The sequence below is a fragment of the Macaca mulatta genome, chromosome 11 (genome assembly GCF_049350105.2).
Source record: "Macaca mulatta isolate MMU2019108-1 chromosome 11, T2T-MMU8v2.0, whole genome shotgun sequence".
In the NCBI taxonomy this organism is placed as follows: domain Eukaryota; kingdom Metazoa; phylum Chordata; class Mammalia; order Primates; family Cercopithecidae; genus Macaca; species Macaca mulatta.
This window is the reverse complement of record NC_133416.1, coordinates 18,651,741-18,678,047: the sequence shown is the minus strand read 5'-3', so window position 1 is coordinate 18,678,047 and position 26,307 is coordinate 18,651,741. Positions and strand designations below refer to the sequence as shown.

Genomic DNA, 26,307 nt, shown 5'->3' with positions numbered 1-26,307 from the left:
CTTATTTTACTATTAATTACATAATTAAATAAATTTTGACAATCAAGTTTCATATGAACGTTTTTGCTTTGTGGATATTACTGAAGCGAATAAAGCTCTATGAATTGTGGAATGATAAAATATTCACAGAAACTTACAACTCTGCAGTTGAATAACAATTACATTTGTTCCAAACAGGCAATTGGTTTCCAAACACATTAAACAAAGGCAATTTAGAAAGCTTCTTCTTCTTCCTGGCATCATTAACATTGTTGAACGTCCTGGGATTCTGGAGTGTTTCACAAAGGTAAGTAAGTGTGTGGTAAGATGAAAAATTTCTGAGTCCATGAAATATTGGTCTGGGAACCATCACTGAGCCAGCGGGAACTCTGTACACCATGACCGGACAAATTAGCATATGAGAGAAATTCAACAGATTATTCAGAGCAAGAAATTTCAATTTAGACTTCACTTTTTCCATCGATCCTCATAATAAAATAGTGCTTTACAAATTCTAAAATACGTTCCAACACAAGATTTTTCTCTCCACTATGTAGCATCACTTTAGAATTAGAAATAAGCATATTGATAATAAGAACGAGTGCATCATTACCATTAAAAGCAAATATCATTAAACAAATAGCTAGAAATCTAATGATGCTTGAGATTTGGATCCTATTCAGGCCTTTAAATCAGCAGTGACCATTTCAAGGCCAATAAAAAAACTGTACAAAATCCCTTAGCTTGTTGCCTGAGACCACCTGAGAGTGGCTTAATAGGTACCATCTACCATCCATCCACCCATCCATTGCCAGCCTCTCTCTCTCTCCCTCTCTCTCTCTCTCTCTCTCCCCCCTTGACATATTCTTGGACAACTGTGTACTTTTGAGAAAATTCTCTAACCTCTCTGGGCCTCTGTTTTTACACCTGTAAAATAAAAACCTCTTGTCGGTTTTAGGGGGACGAATACTGATAAAAGACTAATCACAATGTCTGTCATGAAGCAGAAACTAAACAGATTTTCATTTTCCTTACTTCCTTCCATCCATTTACCTCTTTAGTCATTTAGTCATATATTATCTCATTCATTGTCACTTCACCCTTGCCTAGGTCATTATTTTATTAACCTAACAAATCTCTTTTTGAATATCAGCCATGTGATAGGTGGTGTCATAAACTAGAAAGATACAAAGTCAGTAAGTCAATAAAGGTTTATTTTCACCAATGTTCTGCTCTCATCAGGCTTATGGTCTGGTATAAGAAAGAATCAAACCTCATGCAAGGCAGAACTGATGACAAAATTAAAAGCCTTAATGGCTCCCTGAATTTTTATATTTCTTACACTCCAAAGTGTATAAAATATCAAACTGGTCCTTCACAGTGTATACTTTTCCTGAATGCTGATCTCATTCTTAGATTGAAAATCAAATTAGAGAACCAGAAAGTTTTGCAGAAAGGTCCAACAGGAATGTTCTTAGCATTATAGCAAAACAGATTTCACAATGGAAATGGAAACTGGAGGCATGGCCTCTCCCCTCCATCCACTGCCTCCAGACACGTAAGTGGTGCCCACTCAGCAATTTTCAAAAACCTGCACCGTCTCTCAATTTTTACTTTGTATCCTGTAGTAAGGTTTGATCCTTGTCTTTCATGAAGTAATTTAGTTACCCCAGTTGGGTCCAGTTTCACAATTTATATGCTATACAAACTTCAGCAAGCTGTTTAACCTTGCTAAACCTCAGTTACTTCATTTGAAAAATGATAAAAATACTAACTGTGTCATAAGGCTTTTGTGAGGATGAGTAAATGCTCCAAGGTGTTAGCAATTATAATTAGAATGGTCTCATACCTAGCCATATGCTGTCTTCTTCCTCCTTTTTATGCTTCTCCTACACTTACATTGAGGTGTGGCCAAGATGACCGCAGTAATGGACAGAGTTCAGGTAGAACTAGCAGTGGACCCAGAATCCATTAGCCCAGGGATTGACTCATTAATATATCCACCCAACCAACATGCTAAGCACTGTTCTAGGCAATAGAGAAATAGAGTTGAATAGGCAAACTCGTAGTCTACATGGAGCTAACATCTAGGGCCCAAATTAAAATATTAAAGTGTGATTCTTTCTCTCTGATTGTGGAACTAGTGAGTTCCTGTAAAGAAGCGAGAAATAGTGGTGTGGAGTGCAGAGGAGGAGGTAAGAATAAAAACATACAACACACCAGAGATTGGAGGAACCAAAGATGAGAAGGGACTAAGTACAAATGTAAAGTTCATTCAGAGATAAATCTGATTCTTACCAAATCTTCTCCATCACCTATCTACTTTCTCTTCTCCTGCATACTTTTTTAGGGAGGGAATAAAGATAGAGAGAGAGGAACAAACAAAGCAAGGAGGAAATAAATTAATTTTCTATGTGTTGAGCAGCCTGTGTATCTTGGGTGGCATGCTATACACACACAAACAACTGCCCTTACTCCCCACCATCTTCTTGGCATATAGATCTTATCATTCTACGTTATAAATAAAAAAACTAAAGTGCAAAGCTAGTTAAATAAATTGACCAAGTTCACACAACTAGGATTCAACTCCAGATTTGTCTCTGAAGCCCACGCTTCTATACTCCTATACTATGCTGCCTCCAAGTGCCATAGAAGAGCCATCTTCTTGCTCTCTGACAATTCCTAACTCGGTTTGGGAGAAAACTATTTCCTTCAGTTAAAGTAACTCTACCCACTACTACCTGTTGACCAGCACCCCACAGGAAAAGAATGAATGTCACATGTCAGAAGTAAGGAGAGTCTGGAACATTTGCCTCCAGAGATTAAGCAGCTAGAACCAATGACATCAATGCCAAGACACATGTTGCCTTGGGAACCTATTGGCCATTGGGATTGGACAGTCCAAGTCAGAAGAATTAAGCAAGACACAGTATGAAACCTGAGAGAGAAAGACCAGTGCCTGCAGTGAGGAGTGCATGATTCCGATTTTTTTCTATACTGATTGTTTTTGTCAAACACTAATGAACAATAAGCATGCAAATAAATGGGGGAAAGTACCAATGTCCCAGGGACAGCATTATTGAAACATATTACGTAAAGTCAAATCATATCTAATCTCAGCACGTATGTAATCACAATCCCATTTTTTATCAAACCCAAAGGTGTATCTGTTCAGAGCCAGGTAATAGTGGAAATCTATCAAGAACAAGGCAGTCCCAACTTATTCTTGCCCTCAAGATCTTGAGGACAGTGGATTAATTATGAAACAACCTCCTCACCAAAATACAGGTAGGATGAGGTCTGTTTTAGCACCCTAGACACCTCCACAGCCAAGTTCATCATATTAGTCTGATACAATCTTATTGTTAAGTCCTAGAGCCAAACCAATCTTGTGAGGGTTACTGGGACATTATCTCAAATCCCCAGCTGCATACAGCTAGGAATTATCCATAAATATAAGGCCAGATTTACCTGTCACATGTACCAAATCAAAGAAACTGAAAACAATCCCTCCACAATCAAATTTGAAATACTGCACTGATGACGTGTCATACTCGAGGCTTTCAAGTTTAGGGGTGAAGGAAGTAGGTAAATGCAAGTAAATATGTCTACAGTGCTTTATATAAATATGTATCCTATCCCACACTGGGTGCCAAAATAAAAAGAAATTTCAGGTGTTTTGAGAGGGAGGGGGCAGAGAGTGCTTTTATAACTAACACCACTGTCCTTCCAGTGTTGTGAAACATAGAAGTTGATATTGCACTTGTTTTGTCAAATATTCCAGTAATCTTTTGTGTCTATGCTGTAGGAATCATTGAAAGTGACATAAATCAGAGACAAATGACCAGAGTTGTTCAGGCAGTATTCATTCTCTTACAGCTACAGTTATTTTTAGTAATGTATTGAAAAGGAAAAGAAGGTAAAATTAACTTTTGAAACCTTCACAAATCAAAAATAGATGACTGACCCCATCTATATTTGAAACTTATGTGTATGTGATAAAATTAAACTTATAGCCGATATTCATTTGTTCATTTGACAAATATTTATTGAACATCTACTGTGTATCAATCACTGGGAATAAAGCAGTGAATAAAGCAATTTGAAGTTCCTATTTTCCTGGAACTTACCCAAAAGTGTTTAAGAAAGTAATTTGTCTTTAGAGGCAGTATGCCATAGAGGACCAGGATTCAGAATAATCAAGTTCTGGCTCCAAATCCAAACTCTGCCAACTACTACTGCTATGAACCTCAAGTGCGTTATTTAACCTCTTGGAAACTTCAATTTCTCAATCTGCGAAATGGGATGATTCTATCCCACCCTTGCATGGGACTGGTACTTAGAAGACACTGGAAAGGCAGGTTTTTCTGGAGGTCGGGGATGGGGAGTGCACATTCTAGAAATACATTCATGGATTCTTCTTTGACAATGGTGCTTTACACATAATCTCAGCACTGAATTTACAAATCCTCAGTAAACCTCTTACGCAGCCTGACCGCCAGGAAATCTGTCAAGTCAATAGGCTTTCAGCCTTCTCACCATCTCTCTGTCAGCATTGAACACAGCACAGCAAATTGTAAAAAAAGCGCCACCTAAAGGTCCTTATGAGACACTTTACTAAGTCACAAAACTCCTTTTGTACTTTTAAAAAGACTGTTTTGGTGAGCAGCACTCTTAAATAATCGTCACTGTTGTGCCAGTATCTATGAGCCCATCATAAAAGGTAGACAAGCACAGGAGGGAAGCAAGTGATTTATCAATTCATCTACATCTGGTCCTAAGAAAAGCTTTCTTTCTTTCTTTTTTAGATATTGTAATCTAAATCATTTTAATGACCAGAACATCTGTGGAAGTAATCTTGAAGAAACACTTCTCCTCCACGAAAAGTCTCTGAAATTTTATGGCAGTATACAGGAATTTTCTTCAAGTATTGATCTTTGGGAGACAGCCCTATGAAACTGTATTTGAGTCTACCTGTCTTATGAGAACAGTATTCATTGTTTTCTTCTTCAGTTGAGCATTTTATGTGTTTTAGTGTAAAAGCCATATATATGGAGGTGATTTTATAAATATCATCTGTATACTTTATTTACAAAAACTAATTATGACCTTTCTAGCAAACTGTCATGCTTTTGCATTAACATGCTATAGCATTAAAATTAATAAAATAATTTCAAAGCCTAGGTGATTACTCTATGACAAAAAAAAAAATGACAGTTTTCTATACACCAATAGTACCTTGCCGCTTTCTACAATGGTTCAGCCATTGAAAGCATATGACCTTTTTTTGGAGTTTTAATGAGTCATTAGAAGCAAAATGACAGTATTTTAATATACTCTCTTTCAATATACTTATTGAGCCCTTATTACATGCCAAGCATTGTGACCATATACTGTATATAGCTGAGTAAATAATAAACATATACATGATTTTCTATATTTGCTCTTAATATTATGCTATCAAGATACGACTTCATTAAGGAAATTTTCTCTGAATTTAAAAGCAGTATTACTAAAATAGATGTCCTTAACAAAGAGAATGTCCACATACTAAAAAAGTTGAAAAATAAATGTAAGTTATGGAACAGTTGGAATTAAAGGAAAGAAGGAAACTCAGGAAGATCAAATGAGGGCTGAGAGGAGGGTAAGTGACCAAACCAAATAGAGATGCTTAAAGGAATTATATGAATAACATCTTATGGTCTCCACTGCCAATTCAGATGCATTCAGAAAATTATCTTCTAAGAGTTTCTTCTTTTATAAGCAAAAATATGTGGAAACTCATCTTTTAAAAAATCAAGTAAAATTAATGTCTGTTTCTTAGTAGCAGTGTTCGTCAAAATCTGGTTGAGGACAGTTTGCTACAGGTGAATCTTTCTGGCCCCTACACAGACTGCCTTAACCCAAATCTTTTTTCAGATTGGGGTCCAGGAATTGGTGGTTTTAATAAGCACACCCAAATCATTCTCATGTTCCCTAAAGTTTAAAAGCCATTGCTTTCCAGGACAATTCGTGCTGGATAGGACAGGTGAGTGTTATCAGCTGACTGCAAATTATTCTGCAATTATGCACCTCGCTTGTGTATACATAAAATATTTTAGGTCTGTAGAATAAAAGACTTATTCAACTTGATTAGGTATGCTATGCATTTTTAATTGCAAAAGAGCTGTAAAGCACCAGGTGTTTCTGTTACTCAAACTATTTTTTGTTTGAGGACAACTGAAAAGACTTGCTGGTACAGGCATAAATTCTTTTCCTGCAACTTTTTCAAATCCTTTCTGTTTAGCAATTGTTTCCTAGCAAAACAGTGAGGCAGACCCCTGATATTCCTTAGAAGCTTTCCTTGCTGCAAAAGGTTAAATGCCAAGTTTGCAATTTGGGTTTAATGAACACCCAAAAGAGCCAGAAGTCTTTAAATACTTCACCTCAGTACAAATGGGAAGCTCTAGTCTCTCTTACTGTTAGAAAAGGGGCCTGCTTTATTTTGTTCTCCCCCTCCCCACAAATTTGCCTTCATCTCCTTAATTTCTACATCATAATAGAAAAAGATGCTCATTATGCTTTCACTTGTCCTTAGAGCTGAAAGATCTACAGAATTATAAAGTTGACCCAAAGCAAACACCAAAAGAGCTTAGAATCCTCACGTTGGCGTTGACACTCGTGATTAGCTAAATTGCAGTAACGACACAGGCTTCCATTCGGAACAGGATGCATTCACACAGCAGTTTCTTCTCTACTGCCTAGCAACATTATCATTGAGCACCTGGAATAGTTTAGGCATTAAGTGTAATTGGTTTTGCTTTACATAAATCTGTAGCTTTGTAAATAAGCGGAGCATTTCAGCTTCTATATAACACCAATTAACTTAAAGGGATGCGTTGTTTGCAGAAGCCTGCTGGGTTTCATACTGTATTTCTCCAGTAATATGCTCAGTGGCGGGCGAAGTTCTGTGTCCCTGCAGTGTTCCATTTACTCCAGCCACTTGGTGCCAAGGGCCTGTACCCAGCCACTCATTTGCTCCATTTTTCACTTGCGGCAAAAGGTTGGAAAAGTGAAGACTTCCCTAAGAAGCACCTTCTGTGCTCTATTTCTGTCCATGATCAAGGCCTGAAATGCAAGGTATTTGAAAATGTTTTCTGTGACCCGCAGAGCACAGGTCTGACCCCATCTGATTCTGTTCACAACTGACAGTAACATCTCTTTTCTCTTCCTTTTTCTCTTGTAACACTTCAATCCACTGTAGCCAAAAGTCACTACATTGACCCTGTATACAAAATTAAGAAAACCATACTCTTATTACATAAATGTATAAGTGAAAATGGTTTTCATCAGAGTGATTTCATCATTTCTTTAATAGCACAAAATAACATGCAGAGATCTGCTCCTGAAAGTAGGTAAATGTTCCCAAGCTCCGTGGTTATTTCTCCTTATTTCCTCTTTATTCAGTTTAATCCCTTATCTCTCATACATATCCCCTTCAGGCAATCTTGATTTATAGCATTCATTCCACCCTAACCAACCTTTAATTCTCTTGGTTTCTGAAAGTGTTTTATCAACTATCAGAGTAACAATATCACCAATAACAGCTCATAATTCCAAAAAGTTTTCTATTATAATATTGCACGATTTACAAATTGAAGGAGAGAAAATAATCCCTTCTGAAAACTGTCAGGATCCCTTGTTTTATGAAAACAAAGCTTCCACACCGGTACTCTGAGCCAGTCGGGTGATAGGCATCTACCATCTACCATTCTCTCACTACAAGAGAAGCCAGCGCACAATTATTGGTCCCAGACTTATAAGTAAAGCCCTCAAATAAAATCAGCAGCCAAGTGATGACAGCACACAGGTGCTGCTAGAATTCAGGTCTGCTTGTAGAGAGCAGGGAAATTAAAAGAACCACTAATAGTAACAACTCACATCTATGTCACCTTTTACAGTTTACAAGTTGCTCTCACACATATTATCACATTTGATTAGCACCACCACTCTGGGAGGTAGGCATACTTTAGCATGTCCATTTTGTAAATGAGAAATTGCAACTCTTGACACCTTAAGTGATTTATCAAGAGTCACAGAGATAGTAGGTGGCACAGACAGGACTTGAACCTTGGTCTGTCTGTCGCTAAAGTGCTAGCTCCTTGTACAACAATACTCATAATGTCACCAACAACGGATCATTCCCCAGCCACTTAGGTGAAACACTCTCTACATCATTCAAAAGGGAACAAGAATGGGAGGAAAGATTATGTCAAGGTTATAGACTCTGACAAAACGGGTAACAAAAAGCAAACATCTTTTTAGCATCTCTTCTCCCTCACTCAGCTCTCCCTGAGGAGCCATACAGTATCCCGACATGGATCTCAGGATGTCAGAAACAGTCCCTGAAAAGACCTACCCAGACTGAACACCATGGCAGGGGAGGGGCTCTCAATGTCAAAACCATCCTTTATTTCTCTTTTCATCAAACTGACTTGGCTGTGCTACAGTCAATTGCAAACTGCCTTAGAAAGGGCAATTTGAGGGCCAGATGCGGTGGCTCATGCCTGTAATCCCAGCACTTTGGGAGGCTGAGCTGGGCGGATCATGAAGTCAGGAGTTCAAGACCAGCCTGGCCAATATGGTAAAATGCCGTCTCTACTAAAAATACAAAACTTAGCTGGGCGTGGTGGCACACGCCTGTAGTCCCAACTACTCTGGAGGCTGAGGCAAGAGAATCACTTGAACCTGGGAGGCAGAGGTTGCAGTGAGCCAAGATCGCGTCACTGCACTCCAGCCTGGGAGACACAGCAAGCCTCTGTGTCAGAAAAAAAAAAAAAAAAAAAAAAGGAAAGAAAGAAAAGAAAAGGCAATTTGAGAAAAACAAATGTACCCTGAAAAGTAGTATTAATATTTATGAAGACTTTTGTAGTACTTGTTAAGTTCGAGATACTGTTCTAAGTGTATTCAATGCATTTGCTCGTTTAATCACAGTAATCCCATGAGTTAAATACAATGGTTAATTCTATTTTATAGACAAGAAATATGAAAGATGTAGGAGCTAATAACTTTCCAAGGGTTATGCAGACAGTATGGGCAGAGTCAAGGTTTGGACCCAGGACATTTGTCTACAAAATCTGGGGGCCATTCCTCTCTATATAACTGCCTCTCAGTATAGCTGTTATCTACAGGAGGTGTTTCTATTCTCCCAGGGGAACTGAATTCCAGGGAAGACAGTGCCTAAGCTTAATCGATCTCAGTAATTTTCTGTCTCAACACATAAGAATATGACCTCTTCCATTGGTTATTACCAGGTTGAAACACTGATTCTCAACATTCCTATATTGTCCCCCTTCCTCCCCTTTCAAAAATAATTACTATCTCCTGCTTACATGTGAAAGTAGACAGATATTCTGAGAAGAAATATTTTACCAGCAACATTCAGTAAGATGAGAGAAGACACGTGGTTGGGTGATCTGCAGTGGGAATTGTTATTGTAAGGCAAGGAAAAGAGTTTGTTAAATGGTGTGTACAGTGAGGAAGTTCAAGAAGGAAACCTTGGGGTAAAATGTCAGGTTCTGTAGCAGTGAGTGGGCACATCTGTTTAAGAATTGTTGTAGGCATGCTTTTCTAGTGTTCCTCAAATCACAATGTAAGCCCTGTGTTTCTTATCTGAAATAGTCACAGTTAGATCAAGAGGTTAACTAGGTTCTCTGCTTCCATAACATCTATGCAGACGTTCCTGACATTTCCTGGCTTCCTCCAGACCTGTCCTCTAGCCCTGTTCTCCAGGGATATTCAAAGATAGTGATGATAAGACTTTCTCTTTCTCTCTCCCTCTCTCTCTCTCATACCCTCTCTTTCCCCCTCTCTCTGGCTGTGTGCTCCACTAATGTTGTCTATAGTAGAATAGATGCTGTGTGACAGCCAGGACCATTTCCCCAGGTGATGCACTCTCCCTAGTCCACTCAGAGGCTTTACTAACTATTAAATAATAATAGCACCCAAATCCTAATCTATCATTCATCACAGACAGGTTTGAATCCATTTCCTGGCTGACAGTCAGTTTGTTTCTTAAGCTTGCTAAACCACAAGTGACCAAATCTCATATAAATACAGTAATGAGTCAATAGCCTATGACAAGCGCCTATTACCATGGTAGCAGCAAATCAGGAGCACATTTAATGACGTTTATGGAAAGAGAAAGGCAGTGGTTCTACGAGGGAAACAAAATGGAGAAGAATGAGATCAATGGGAGAAAGAGATTTGGCAAAAATTGGGGGGGAAGACACCAGAACATTAAAGATATTACCAGGAAAACCTACATCTCCTCATCATGGTCAGTTTTTATATTCCCCAAGCAATCAACAGAAGCAAAATGAGGAGAGAGGAGAAGACATGCCGAATTTTAAAATAAGTGAAAGAGCTCTCTGTCAGAAATGCCACAGGGGAAATGAGAACTTCAAAAGTAAGAGCAGTGAGTAGCCATCTGGAAATACTGATTTCCCATTTTGGCATAAGGCATAGCACACGGTAGGTGTCTTGCTTCGTCTGAGTTGACTATGACTGGCTCCACCTTGAGCATGCCATATTGCTTTGACCATTTTCCCAAGCATCTCTTACACGAGCTAACCCCGCGTGACCAGTTTCCACTGTGTCTCCAGAAATACAGACTTTTGTTTCTAGTGCAGCTTGTGCAGTTCTGCCTTATTTCATTGCAGCCAACCGTGCCTGAAAGACAGGAACAAACAAGATGGACAAGCATGGCAGTGAAAAAACTATTTTACTGCAATTAGAAGTTCACGGAGAATAAATTATCCTCCATTTCAAGCTGTCCAGCAGTAATTCTCATTAATAATAACACTTCAACAACAGTCTGCTTCCCACATCAACAGTGACTGCTAGAAACTTTTTCATTGCTCTTGAAGCAGGAGTCACATCCCAGACGGCTAGCCCAGATTGCCATATGCAACACACAAGAGAACGTTTAAATTACAAAGAAGCTTGAATGTAGAACTGGCTGTGAAGTTCACTGGCTAGATAAGCAGGTGGAACAACTCAAAGGGACCCTCTCGTTCAAGCTTTCTCTTCTAATTCATGCTAAATAGTAAATGGATTTTCACATTAGTGAGTAAGTCTACCTAACAGTACAGTTTCCTGAGGTCTGTCCTCTTGCCTCATCAGATATGTCTCTTTCACTACCTTTCCAATACATGGCCACAAGGCTACAGAGAATGTAGGGTCCATGAAGGCAGAGATTTTTGTGAAGATACACACACACACACACACACACACACACACGTGTATATACATATATCCATATATATACACAAATACAGATACACACACGTGTATAAATATGAAATCCCAGTCAGCAGTTGATGCTGGCTATCATCTAGAAGACTCTCCACGTGGGAGTTGCATCCCAGATGGTCTCTTCATGTTGTCTCCCTAGATGGGCTACTTTGAGCTTCTTCCAAGCTTGGTGGTTGGTATGCAAGGGCAAGCATCCCAATAAAGAAAGCAAGCCAGGCTGAAATCCCATTGCCTCTTATGTCCTAGCCTCAGGGGCTAAACAGTATCACTACCACTGCATTCTATTTGCTGAGGCAATCTGAAAGCTCTATCTAGATTTAAAAGGAGAGAAAATAGGTTCCGTCTCTTCAGAGAAGCAGCAAGATTCTAGAAATTTATCTGGGACCAGAAACATTATTTAAGTTGAAAGATGAATAGATATCTGCTAGCCAAACTAAGGGCAGTGGCAAGAGCACTCCGGGTCACCTTAGGAAGTAACAAAGCAAAATACCAAAGTGTGCAGTGACACAGCTTCTTCTGGGAACTTCGAGTCATTTGCTGTCACTGGACCACAAGACTCAAGGGCAGAGTAATATGACAGAATTTGTTTCAAAAAGATCACCCAGCCAAAAATGCAAAGGATAAAGTGGGAGGGACTAGACAAGAGTTAGAGAGCCCGATTAGGTGACTATTGCAGTATCAGTAAGAGACAATGAGGTCCGGGTTAGGATGGTATTACTCTGGATGGAGAAGAGGGGAAGAGCATAAGAGGTTTAAAGATAGAATAACAGGAAGGAACCATTTATTGAATTTCCTTTCTGCATGTGATTATCTCTTGTATAATTTTCACAATACATTTATATCTTGGCATTATCATAGGCATTTTATGTATAAAGAAATTGAGGCACAGAGAAGTCAAGCTGCTTTCCCATTTTCCTACAAGTAGAGCCACGGTTTGTAGACTCCAGTACTGAAGCCCACACATTTAATTACTAAGCTGTACCGATTGGATGTGATGGTGACAAAGGAAAAAGGAGTCCAGGATCACTACTAGGTCTCTAGATTAAACAACTTAAGTGACTGGTAATGTGACAGAGATAAAGAAATGTAGGAGGATGGGGAAGTGGAATGGATAAGAACATGTTTGTACATAATGAATTTGAGATGTCTGTAGGAAACTGAGTGGAGATTTCGGGTATCTTGTTGGTAATCTAAACAAAGCATAATGGGTTTTGTTCATATGGAAATGGGTTGGAGTCATCAAGCATTTATACTCAAGAAGGATCTTAGAAAACATCTAGCCAGAGTTTTATTTTATAAATGTTGAATTCTAGGCCCAGAGAGGTAATGTGACTTATCCACAGGTAAACAGTTTTACCTACTTAGCTGGTAAAGCTTCCAGGACCACTGATTCTCAGTCCAACTCAGTAAAGTATGTATTTCTCAAAGAATTATAAGGAAAAAAGAAAAGTTTTCATAATCCAATGCTGGATTTAACAAACTTAATTTAGTTTAATTTCTACAGGACTTCTCAGAAACTTTATTATATGCATTGGGAATTTGCTAAGAAAGGGGTTTGCTATTCACAGTCTTCCAAATTCATAGGGCGACATAATCCTTTACTCAGGGAGCATTTCTCAGCACTGGCCTTCTCCAGACACTTTGGAAAAGCTGGTAGGGTGGAAAGTGCATCGGCTTGGGAATCAGATAGCTTCAGATTTCAACTAAGTCTCTACCAGGTAATAGCTGCAAAGACTTTGGCATGTTATTTAATCTCTGAACTGTAGTCTCCCTATCTGCAAAAGACAAGTAAGAATCTAGCCATCACAGCACTTTGTACATTAACATACATAACACATGTGGCAAAGACCCTCAGACATAGAGACTGGCAATACAAATTAGTCACTTACTATTTTTTCCTTCTCCTAAATCAGTAAATATTTATTTGATATTTTCTATGCTTCCAACCCATTCATGGATATATGTTAACTTTTAACATATTTCTTACTACTATTTAAGAAAAACTAAAAGCATCTGTCTTTTCTATTTATTTTACTCCAAACAAAATTTTTATCCATCAATACCAATCACTTTGACACCAGACCCTAAGTGCATCCAATTGTGGGGCTAAAAGAGATGAAGCAGCAGAAATCTTATTTATCAGAACAAAATGTCCTGGTCAATCATCACAACAAGTCTTCAGTTCATGGAATTTGGAATTGCTCCAAATACACAAATAACAGGTCTCTTCTTCATTGGCACTGATTATTAAATTTAAAATGGAGTTAGATCATCATACAATCACCACATACAGATGCAAAGAAGCAAATAAGTTCTCGATTGCACATTGAAAGCTTGTAGAAGAGTTGTTCTTTAACAGAGTGCAAGTTTTGGTAGCATTCACTTTGTTCCTCTTTAGTGAACAGCAGATGTTGAATTCATCTGTCTTCCCGCCGAAGCCTCTTAATAATGAGTGAAATTAGGTCCACTTATCTGCCATGCTTGCCAATGGTTATGCCCCCATTCTTGTTTGGAAGGCATGCAGCAAGTCAATAAACAGAATTCAGCCCACATGCTGTGAGTCTAACCTTGGTAAAACACTACACAGGATATCAAAGAAACCAATCTCACCCTAAAGGCACTTAAAAATCTCCTTTACTAGATTGAATATTCATTAATGAAATAAATAAAAAATAAGTTGTATGATCAAGTGTTAAAATGCATGCTATAACAAAAGAAAGAAAACTAGACATTAGGCATCACCTAATAGAAGCACACACCACCATCTAAGAAGTAGATTAAGCCTCCTCCAGATCCAACTACCAATTTACAGGAAAGACAAGGGAAGTAGGAACATGTTAAATGACACTGCAGGGATACAATAAGCAAAATCAAGACTAAGGGAGACTCACAAGATGAAAAACTCAATTTCTGTCACAAAAACATTTTTTAAAAAAGAGAGAGAAGAGCCATCTTTAGAAAGTTAAAATTACATCAACCAATTCCAATATTTAGATTTATTGAGATCTTTAATAAATGAAATGTTTTTAAAAATGGGTAAATCTGAAGAGATCATATTTGATAATATTAAGGAATTACTGATAATTGTAGGTGTGATAATGATGTGGTGGTTATGGCTTTTCTAAAGGAATCTTAATCTTTTGTATATCCACATAGAAACACTGATGAATTATACCACAATGTCTAGGATTTGCTTCAAAATAATTTAACCTAAGGGGAAGTGGGTGAGAGTTTAGATAAATTAAAATTGGCTGTGAATTGATAAATGAAATCAGGATTTGGATACAGAGAAGTTCACTGTGAAATCCTCAGTCCTTTTTGCATATTTTAGATATTTTATAATAGAAACTTTTTAAATGTGCTATAAATGCAGTCAGTATGTCAATGACATAGGCAATTAGTTGTTTAATAGACTTTTTTTGATAATCCAATTTTCTCATCAAATGTTTGGAATATCCACTGTCAAAACTAAGGGAGAAGGGAGAAGAAATAAAAACCATATTGAATGTATGCTTGCCCCAGATTTCAAAACTATAGTTAAATAATCTTCCCCAAATCTAAGATAAAGGAACAACATCTAACTCTCACCCTTCCTAATGACTGTGCTGCCTTGAAGTGATGAATCCAAGTTAATAAAGATCAAAAATTGCATGCACCAAATGAATTTTGGTTTTTACCCTGAGGACATATAATAACTCTTTGGTATCTGATGAAGGAAGGCATGTATCCAGAGGAAGTCCCATATTATTAAGTATATTTCTTGGATTTTATTCTTTATCCTGAAAAGAATTTTGCTCCTATGTATAGCTGAATTGGATATGGATGAGGTTTAAACAACCAGAAATAAGTAGTATTCTCAACCCCACATATGCCAATCATAAAAACAATTACTTCTGTGCAAATCTAGTTGAAGGTTAAAGACATGATGGCTTAGAAATATTACAGGGAATGGGCCAGGGGTGGTGGCTCATGCCTGTAATCCCAACACTTTAGAAGGCCAAAGTGGGAGGATCACTTGAGGTTGGGAGTTCAAGACCAGCCTGGCCAACATGGCGAAACCCTGTCTCTACTAAAAACACAAAAATCAGCCGAGTGTGGTGGCACATGCCTATAATCTCAGCTACTTGGGAGGCTGAGGTATGAGAATCACTTGAACTCGGAAGGTGGAAGTTGCGGTGAGCTGAGATAGACCCACTGAACTGCAGCCTGGGTGACAGAGCAAGACTCCGTCTCCAAAAAAAAAAAAAAAAGGAAATATTACAGGTAAAATGAAAGAAGGAAAAGGAAGGAAGGAAAGGAGTGACAGAAAAAGGGACGGTGAAAGGAAAGAAAAATTGACCCTTCTCAGCAGAATATAGAACATTTTAATTTAGTAAGTTTGGTGCAGCTGTTCTCATAAACCCATGAAGAATAAAGCCAATTGTCCATTAAAGATTTACCAGCCATTTCTAATCTTCACTGTGCAAAATGTCCATTGGAGATTTCCCTGTACTAGTTGGTGACAAGTACTCTTCCTTTCAAAGTCATTTATGGTCACTGAGGAATCTGAATTATAAGAAATGAGCTGTTGGTTATACAACCAAAAATTTACATATGATTACTGACTTTGTTAGATCTCAACTTGTCCCAAAGCACTCTAACAGGACATTTAATATGTGCAAAAAAATGTTTAAGAAACTATCTGAAAAGTTAAATAAATGGCATCTTAAAACCAGATTACCTCCCTTAGTTTTTGATAGCATAAAGGATGTTTACTTGGGAAATGTGACTTTTCCCTCTTAACCCATTATCTCCATGTTTGCAAAAATGCAGACAGTAAAAAAACAATATTTCCAGTCTTCTGAGATAGTTAAACTAGCAAAATCTAGAAAACTCCAGTTAACACTCAGAAATACCAAGCCTAGCTCAAATAGTTCGATTATTCATATTCACATTAATTATTTCCAAGATACCGATTGAGTGTGGTGGCTCACACCTATAATCCCAGAACTATGGGAGGCTACAGCAGGAGAACTGCTTAGGGCCAGAAGGTTGAGACCAGCCTGGACAACACAATAAGATCCTATCTCTACAAAAAGAAAAAGAAAAAATTAGTCAGGCATAGTGGTGTGCCTATATTGCTAGCTACTCCGGAGGCTGAAGCAAGAGGGTTGCCTGAGCCCAGGAGTTCAAGGCTGCAGTGAGCTATGATCACACCACTGCACTCCAGCCTGGGCAACAGGTGAGGTCATCTCAGAAACACAAACAAAAAAAATATTGACAACCTGATATGCCAAGCACAATACCTAGTAATAAAATGGTGATGAGGACAGAACAGAAAAGAGCACACAGTCTAAAGAAAAGTCAAGGTGGTCTCATCTGATACCTAAAAGATGAGCATAATTTAACCAAATGAGGTGAGACACTTGGCAGCCTCCTTACATGACTACAGAAGCTCCTCAGAGATCTAGAATTATTCTTGCAGGGTCCCTGTGAAGGGGCCTTATCCTCTTCTCTCCCGCATCCAGGATGAGTTTCAATGAGAGTAGAGAAGATAATAGAATCCTCACATTATTTGGAGAATGTAATAGAAGATAAAACATATGCCCTATGGAACTCTAGGAAATAGCATTTGCATTCATTCAGTCAGCCAGCCAATCAATCAATAAATATTCAGAGAGATCCTGTTGTGTGCCAGGCGAACCTTTACAGGGTTGTTATTGCTTTTTCTACATCACTAAAGCAAGGCGGCAATAGAGCCAAATGGCTTCAAGAGATGTCTGGGGCAGAGGATCCAAGAGTTCCCTAAGTCTCCAGCACCTCTAAAAGCTGTGGGAGACACACTGATCCTTCCCCCTTTCCCACATTTTTGTGAAACAGAAGTTAACTCTAAAAGAGAGAGGAGAGTGGGAGTGAGAACAAGAGAGAGAGAGAACAAGTGACCCCAAATGGGCTTGTAGTCATGATGCAAGGGCAAAGCAGCAGGGAGCAGCGTGGAGGACCAAATGAAAGAATTGTGTATCTCAGGAGAGACCAGTGCAGGACAGGGAATGACCAAGGACTAGATACTAACTCTCCTCTTCACTTGCTTGAGACTGAAAACCTCACAGCTTAGATTAGCACCAAGAAAAAGGAGAAATTAATGACTTGATGGAGCTTAGGTCAGAAACAGAGCAGACTCAGAATTCACTTGACTGGTATTATTTATAACCATGGAATAATAGTGTCTCTGAATGTGTATTTAGTAGAGCTACATAAAATAAAGCTACACAAGTATCTTTTTACACAACAAAGATACTTGAAAACACCGACTCACAAGCTGGTATGTGCGTGCGCGCGCACGCGTGTGTGTGTGTGTGTGTGTGTATTTTACAAGCACAACCAAATGTTCCTGAATATTGGAACCTTCAGAAGAGTTACCTTGGGAGCCTCTATTTATGACGTTGTCATTTTGCGCTCTTTCTTAAGCCTTCCGCATCATTTTATAAACCATGCAAGAAAGGTAATTCTCGTAGTTTATATCGAGTCTCCATTTTTGATTACCAATTGTGGAAGGAAGGAAGGAAGGAAGGAAGGAAGGAAGGAAGGAAGGAAGGAAGGAAGGAAGGAAGGAAGAGAGGGAGAGAGGGAGGGAGGGAGGTACGGACTCAAATAATGGCTTTATTCAACTTGGCACTTGTAGGCTTCTGGCAGTTTCCAAAACTCAACTGATAAATGTTTATTAGCTCTGAATATATTAAAAGGATAAAAGCAATCCCAAAGGTATTTAAGCAATGGCTACTGTGTTGCAATACATGTACTGTTAAGATGACTATTCTGAATGAAAACACTCATTTGGATTTGTTAGTACAGTTGTGGGAAAATAAGGAACAATTCAAAAACAGCCACATCACTGTCATGTGTATTTAGGGCAGCAACAAACATCTCATCTCCGACCGAATGGTTATTTCCCTTGAAGTCTCCTGCTCTCTGTTGCTGTCACTATCTCCACTTTGCCTTCTATTTCTCCACACTTTGAAAGGAGCGTTTTCCAAGGGCCTGCAACATTGGGACTGCCATGTAAGAAGAGAAGACGGCTTAAGAGGGCCTGGGTCACGCAGCCCCTGCTGTCTCTCAAGCAGGTATCTTTGCATTTTTACAAGCATTACTCTTAATCTCATTTTTCATTCCCATCTTGCAACTTTATGCCTTCCTATTGATCTTAGTTCTGCTGCTTAGAGACACCAATGAGAAATGCTGAGAACATTCAATAAATAAAAAATATCCATCCCCCTGTACGTGATTCCTCTTTAAAAATTTGTGCAAGTAAAATAGTGTTATTTCTGCTCCCTGTTAGTTCTTCAGACTAAAAGTTTATGCCCTGAATGTGGAATTAACATTAGGGGATGGGTAAAAGGTGTTCTAAATTTCAAATCCCAATCCTGGTTCTCAGGCCCGTTGTTGCCTTTGAGAAGTTGCCTTCTATAATTATTGATTACCTCATACATACTATAATTGAAGTCACATCTACAAAGATCTCAGTTTAGATTGCAGCATATGTGATTTTTCCAGAATGAGACATGCATTTATTTGCATCACTTCTATTTTTTAAAAGTTGTTTAAATGAAAAAACTCTCTTCTACACCACTTATTTTGCTAGTTTGGACTTAACAGGGGATCTTGGTAGATTGGTGCATATTTTATTTAAATGGCCTTTTGTTTAAAAAATACACAAAAACAACTTCAAAGGAGTTTTTATCAAACAGGTGAACCACCTCAGAGATTAAAATTATACCCCTCATCTCCGTACTATGAAAAATTCAGGTAAGTACCATGACGTAGACTGAAAAGAATCCTGACGTAGCCATCAGGGGCTGTGGGTTCTGATACTAGTTTCCTGACCTATGCAGATTTTATTTTACTCCTCCACGTCCTAATTCTAGAAACTGTGAAAATAAAGGGGCTGATCTTCACTGGCACTAATATTTTCTAGGCTTCATGAATAAAGAGTGAATATACATTTTCACAAGCATCTTGTTTCACTTCCTGACAACTTTAGCTGTCTCTTTTCCTCATTTCTGAGTTGCTTAAGAGTGTTGAAAATATCCTGTCCATGGGTAGCAGAATACTGAGGAGTAGATGCTGAGGGGTTACACTATGAAGCTGTGGCAATTGGGCTCCTTTAAGTTCTAAGGGATTAAAAAAAATACAATCTAACCTGGCATAAAGAAAAATGGAATTTATTGGTTCATGCCATTGAAAAGTACCATTCAGGCTGAATTGTGCCCTACTCTCAAATGTATAGGTTGAAGCCCTAATCCTCCCTCATTCACAAATATGTGATTATATTTGGAGATCAGGTCTTTAAGGAGATAATTAAAGTTAAATGAGGTTATATGGAGGGGCCCCAATGCCATCTGACTGGGGTGCTTAAAGAAGAGGAAACTTGGACACAAAGAGAAACATCAGAGGCACGCAGGCGCAGAGAAACGACCACGGTAAGAGGTAGAAAGGGGGTAACCACCTGCAAACCAACGACAGAGGCCTCAGAGGAAACCAACCCGGCCAGAACTTTAACCTTGGACTTCGAAGCCTCCAGAAGTGTGAAAAAGTAAATTTCCGTTGTTTAAGTCACCTATTCTATGGTATTTTTTATGGCAGCCAGAGCAAATCAATACAAGTCTCTTGTAGGGCTAGTTGTAAAATTGGCAGAATCCAGTGAAAAATGAAAAGTAGGAGAAAAGTGTGACTCATGATACTGAAATATAAGGCTTTTTTTTCCTTCTGTGGTCTCACTCTTACTTGTAATGGTGGTTTTGTTGTGCGAGTTTTCTGGAGTTTAGGGATGACTTGGTTTTGCTATGTAAGTGTTTCTAAGCAAAGAAAAACTAAAATTTTTAGTTATCAGCATGAATTTTACCATTTATCTGTACATGCAAAATCAGTTTTAAATGTAAATACAAGAGCTCTTAAGTCATGTGCAGAACACCAAAATTGCAGAATTTATATTTCATAGCTCATACATGCATATGTACATATATATACCATTTTTAACAGAATAGTGGAAAAGCTTCAAAAACTAACTCAACTGTGATGTTATTTCACTTCTTGATACACATTCTGCCAACATCCTCTATTCTACATTCATCTGTGAGTGAAGAAAGACTTAAAAGGATAAGCAACTCTGGGTTTTTCTTTCTTTCTCTTTCCATCTGTGTCATTAATTCCCCTGAAAATGATTGAGTAATATAGAGAAGTGATATAAAAGAAAGGTTCTAACAGGGCTCTTTGGCCATTTGTGTTTTCTTAAAATGTCATGGCCTTCTTTCTGCATTTGAAGCAAGTTCTGATTCCAAGGGAAAGCATGGCTTTCCAGGTTGTCAGCACACCACTTACTCAGCCATCAACATACCTCCTACTTACTTTGAGTCACTGAACCTCTGCACACTGGGGGCTATAGGGGGCTAGCTGGAGTTCTGTACTCATGGGTCACTATATGCAAATGGCATGGCAAGGAATGGCAGGCATGCTGATTTCATGTGCTCCTCTCTTCACACACATGCTCCATTATCTCACTGGATTTTATTTACACAATACAAGTTCAAAGATAAAATGTATTAAGATGTTCAACACAGCAACAGCAGAGCATTAAACAAAGCACAAGGCCCTTCTGATCATGGAGCCCTGTGCAAACTGCACAGGATGCATGATGGTGAAGCCAGTCCCAGTCCCTTGAGTTATGGAAAACTCGTGATAAAGCCAGGACTCAATGCCTCTTTTTCCATTATCTGCCTCTACTCTCCTCTATGTTGGCTTCATGTTCAGCCAGGCTCTTATTTCATGGTCACCAGATGGCTGCAGAAAACAAGCTAAAGAGAGCTTCTTTCTCACAAGTTCCAGCAACTGTCTCAGTACCTCTCATTGATCCCAGTCGGTCATGGGAATATTTCTGAGCCAATCACTGTGACCAGAGCAGTATAATTCTCTAATTACCCAGGGTTCTATCCTGCTGCCTGTCTCTGAAGCCGGAGATGGAGACAACTACAGAGGAATGAAGACTGTGAATAGAAAGTTGAATACAGTAGTCTACCAGAGGAAAACTGGAGTACAGTTGCCAAAAATAGGGTAAATGGATGCCAGAAAGCAAAATAAAATCAATATTGGAGACCATTACAGAGGTCCAGATCTGGGATGTCAGGGTAGGAAGCTTAGTGCAATTAAGCAATTGTACTTGATTTTGGAACTGGAAAAGTGATAGAAATTATGCTGATTATTTGTCCATTCCAAGCTAGGACCACCAGGTAAGGTTGGTAGCACAGCATATGCTGTGGCTCTTTTCCAAGAAGTTGTGGTATGTGTACAAATTCTGCTCCAAGATATTCCATTTGGGTGCTCTTTTTAGCATTTTCCCTGTATTCTAGACATTATCACTCCAAATTTGGCATCAAATTATCCTGAAACCCCTCAAAATCATTTCTATTTCCAACTTTTATACAAGAATTGCTTTCAAACATTGCAGTACCTAGCAAAGCAATGGTTTTAGCTCTGTTCTATTCAGACTTAACAAGAGATGTGACCTCTGATGGAATGATTTTTAGGGTACCAGCCTGGTGATGGAGATGGTTAGCAGAAGGAGGTTGAGGGTGGAATTAGAGCAGAGGAGAAAGAGTGAAAACAGGAGGCCACATTTACAGTTATGCAGTGTTTGTTGGATTCCTCCCTGGACCTATTTTAATGGGAGCTCCGGTCCCAATCCGACATCCCACCCAAGGGTGCTTTACAAGATCGCAAGGAAGAGCTTTCTCCACTCCTTGTGGAGTACCTCATTGTTGTGTCATATTGTCACATCTCCTCCCCAACACATACACTCCCTAAAAAGTCATTCAAGAGAGTCCTGTTAGCACAGCTGCAGCATGCACGCACAGTGAGACCACAACCACAAGGGTCCTGCTTCCCAATGCTCCAAAGGCCACCCCTGAGACCCTTGTCAGAGCCCCTAGATATCTTGACTGCAAACATGTCACTCTGCTGAAGTCTTTTTGATGCTATATTCTGAAGCCCTCAATTTCCCAAAGCCATAATTTTGCTCCCTGCTGAAGGGTTTCCCCATTTTGTGCTCCACTCTGCCACACAAATACCAAAGCAGAGCAGCCAGCCACTCTCAGGTCTTGTGAGATATTAGTGGAAACAGGAAAATAGAAATAGTGGACACTACTATATATGTACTCAAAGCTATTTCAACTACCAAGGCTAGTAGTTAGAGCAAGCTTGGGTGCCTAGCACCCTCTTCTCCAAGAATTTCTTGCCTGGACAGAGAATGCACAGAGTTCATAGGTCTCTTGTACAAATAGTTTCCTGGTGAGTGACCTCACTGGCTTGGCTTTGCCAACAGGAGCAGATGTGACCAATGGCCTGAGGTGACAGCAGTGTAGGCTCAAGCTTGGACCACTAGCAGTAAGTTAATTCTGATGATATATTTGGCCAGGATAAGATCTGAGTTTGAAATCTTGTTCAGAATTGAGGAGTTCCAGGATTATAGATCACAGAGACACTACTCTGTTTTTCACAGAAACTTCTGTCATAGGCCAGGTGTGGTGGCTCATGCCTGTAATCCCAACACTTTGGGAGGCCAAGGCAGGTAGATCACTTGAGTTCAGGTGTTTGAGACCAACCTGGCCAATATGGTGAAACCCCGTCTCTACAAAAAATACAAAAATTAGCCTGGCATGGTGGCATGCATCTGTAGTCCCAACTACTCAGGAGGCTGAGGTGGGAGGATCACTTGAGCCCAGGAGGGAGAGGTTGCAATCAGTCTAGATCACACCACTGCATTCCAGCCTGGGTGACAGAGCAAGACTTAAAAAAAAAAAAAAAAAAGGACACTTCTATTATAGAAAGTTGTTTTGGATTGAATTTAGTGTTCTTGAAACATCATGGAGCTGAGTTTATAGAAATGTAATTCTGAACAGGAAGTTAAATGTCATCTGGTTCAATTCCTTCTTCTTGGCATATAAAGAAACTTTTTTTTTTTTTTTTTAGGTAGTGGAAAGGCTGGAACTAGATTCCAGATAATTCTTTCTTTTCTCTCCTCATGGAAAAATCCCAAGAACAACAGAGTGAATATTACTAACACTCATAAAGTTGGCATCTGCCACATTTAGTCCTGGATTATGGAAAATTCGCCCCTGTGTAGTCTAGATCACTCTTTATTCTGTACTCTCAGCAGAAAGATTAGAGAGAAATGTCAAAATCCTGCAAACTTTAATTGGCTTCTATTCCCTAAGTCTGTACGACAAAGCTAAGGTCTAAACAGTGTACACCTTATTTTCCAAAGCAGGTCTCTTCCAGTTTTTTTGTTGAATTTTTTCTGATCTGTGATCCATCTAAAAGAAATGTTTTTCATGATTTTCTTTCTCATACTCACTCTATTTATCCCACAAACTAGGATATAACTCTAGAAAGTTAATGAACTCACATCTCTTTAAATTGCACAGCCCTCTGTGATGTAGCCTCACCTTCAAATGTAGTTCTCCAGAGGTAAGGAAGCACTTCCACAGAACAGAAAATAATAAAGGTTTAGGCCATTTTAATGATGAAGAGACTGTAGAAAAGTTAAGTGAGAGTCACAGGAAGACACTCTAGGGACACAACTGGGACCCATGTGATCTTGTCCCCAGGCTACTAGACAGAATCTATATATTATTCAAAGAATAATCCTGCTGGCTCTTGATCTCTCTATATGATGAGATAAAGATCAGACTCTTCTTGAGAGAAGCGTGTATATGTGTGTGTATGTGTGTGTTTTGTTCACAGCATTTAGCTCAAATAAATATTTTGCTAATTGTTTGTAACAAATGTAATGCTTCCTGAAAACGTACTAATGTTATTCAATTCTGCTTCCCTCTTTCTGACTAAATGAGGACCTGTGAGACTAGTCCCCTAGGTCACCACTATCAGTGATTTAGTCGTCAGCCTTTCTACTTAAGCTGCCTACCTGGATCTCAATTAGTGCTAATTATTATAGGGACTTCATTACCCACGTGAGGAAATGTCTCCCCTGATAAGTCTATGCTACAGAAAAAGAATTTAAGTGTGTCTGCTTTTGAATCAAACATCCACATTTTCAGTGAGCCTGACATCTCATCTATGAATGGAGTAGGCGGTGAGACTCACATGGCAGGAGTGTACCCCTGTAGTACCAAGTCATGAAGACCCAAAGAGGGTCCTGGTAGGAGTATCTCCTACATTCACCAAGATAATTTGCCATTGGCATCTGGCATAGCACTGACAGGAAGCCTATGCCATTGCTCATCAAATAATGATCTCTCTTGTCCCCAGCTCTGCTACTCCTCCCCACTAAGTGCTCAGCTTCACCAGAGCTGCCCCCAGTCTTCAGATGAACTTCTGCTGATGTCACCTGTAAGGTAGGGCTTCTCAACCTCAACAATACCGACATTTTAGACTGGATGATTCGTTGTTGGGGGTGGTTGTCCTGTGCATTTTAAGATTTTTGGTAGTATCTCTGACTTCTACTCACTGGATGCCCCTAGCACTACCTAGTTGTGATAACAAACATATCTCAAGACATGGCCAAATGATTCCAGAGGAGAGGGGGTCAAGACTACCCTTGTTTGAGTACCAGCTCATCTGGAGTCATAGACAGTGGGGTCAGAAAGAAGCCACAAAGAAGCTGGTTCCTAGAGGACGATTTTTAACCTTTTGGTGTCCCAGTATTCTTAGAGAATTTGGTGGGGAAAATATTTTTACCTAAGATCCATAAATGCATTTAAATATCTAGTATCAGTAAATTTTTATTTCAGAAACCCTCTGAAGCCCAAGAATTAATGATCTGGGGCATTAATTCCTTTATATCAATGCTGATATTTTTCATACAGGCTTCCCCAAGAAGCAAAGTCAAGTCAAAATCGAAAACAAAGTCTGAAAATGCAGAGGTTCAAATACAGAGAAGTTTGTAAGATGGAGATATTTTTAAATAACTGAAGTCTAATCACAAAATGGCTTGGCAAAATTTAAGGCCTCACGAGCTCTACATTTTTCCTTCTTTTCAGAGTGACCTCATCCCTTTGCCTCATTTTCCATTTTTACCTGCATCCTCATCCTTCCCAGACAAGCAATGATTGAAAGAGTGGTAATGGCTCACCTTTATCTAGCACTTTTTTTTTTTTTTTAATGTAGATTTTTGATTTCCTAGACATGCCTTCTAAGTAAACCTTAAAAGAATCTGCTAAAATGGTGCTCTTGATGGTAAGTTTAAGTGAAAGAAAACCTAATGTTCATGTTAGGATATGAACTCAATGTTTCTCAAAACTTTCTTTTATATTTTTGTTATACTTTAAGTTCTAGGGTACATGTGCACAACGTGCAGGTTTGTTACATAGGTATACATGTGCCATGTTGGTGTGCTGCACCCATTAACTCGTCATTTACATTAGGTATATCTCCTAATGCTATCCCTCCCCCCTGCCCCACAATAGGACCCAGTGTGTGATGATCCCCTTCCTGTGTCCAAGTGGTCTCAATATTCAATTCCCACCTATGAGTGAGAACATGCGGTATTTGGTTTTCTTTTCTTGCGATAGTTTGCTGAGAATGATGGTTTCCAGCTGCATCCATGTCCCTACAAAGGACATGAACTCATCCTTTTTTGTGGCTGCATAGTATTCCATGGTGTATCTGTGTCACATTTTCTTAATCCAGTCTGTCACTGATGGACATTGGGGTTGATTCCAAGTCTTTGCTATTGTGAATAGTGCAGCAATAAACATACGTGTGCATGTGTCTTTATAGCAGCATGACTTATAATCCTTTGGGTATATCCCCAGTAATGGGATGGATGGGTCAAATGGTATTTCTAGTTCTAGATCCTTGAGGAATTGCCACACTGTCTTCCACAATGGTTGAACTAGTTTACAGTCCCACCAACAGTGTAAAAGTATTCCGATTACTCTACATCTTCTCCAGCACCTGTTGTTTCCTGATTCTTTAATGATTGCCATTCTAACTGGTGTGAGATGGTATCTCATTGTGGTTTTGATTTGCATTTCTCTGATGGCC

General features: G+C 39.0%; 1 protein-coding gene across 1 annotated transcript in view; it reads left to right on the top strand.

Annotated features, from left to right (window-relative positions):
- SLC15A5 (solute carrier family 15 member 5) overlaps positions 1-5,416 on the top strand; it is a 90,982-nt gene extending 85,566 nt beyond the window's left edge. Inside the window, exons 8-9 of the mRNA XM_001091323.4 lie at positions 178-286; positions 4,788-5,416. Coding sequence (XP_001091323.3) covers positions 178-286; positions 4,788-4,935 — 257 coding nt within the window. The 3' untranslated portion in view covers positions 4,936-5,416. The remainder of the gene's footprint in view (positions 1-177; positions 287-4,787) is intronic.
- The last annotated feature ends 20,891 nt before the right edge of the window (positions 5,417-26,307 follow it).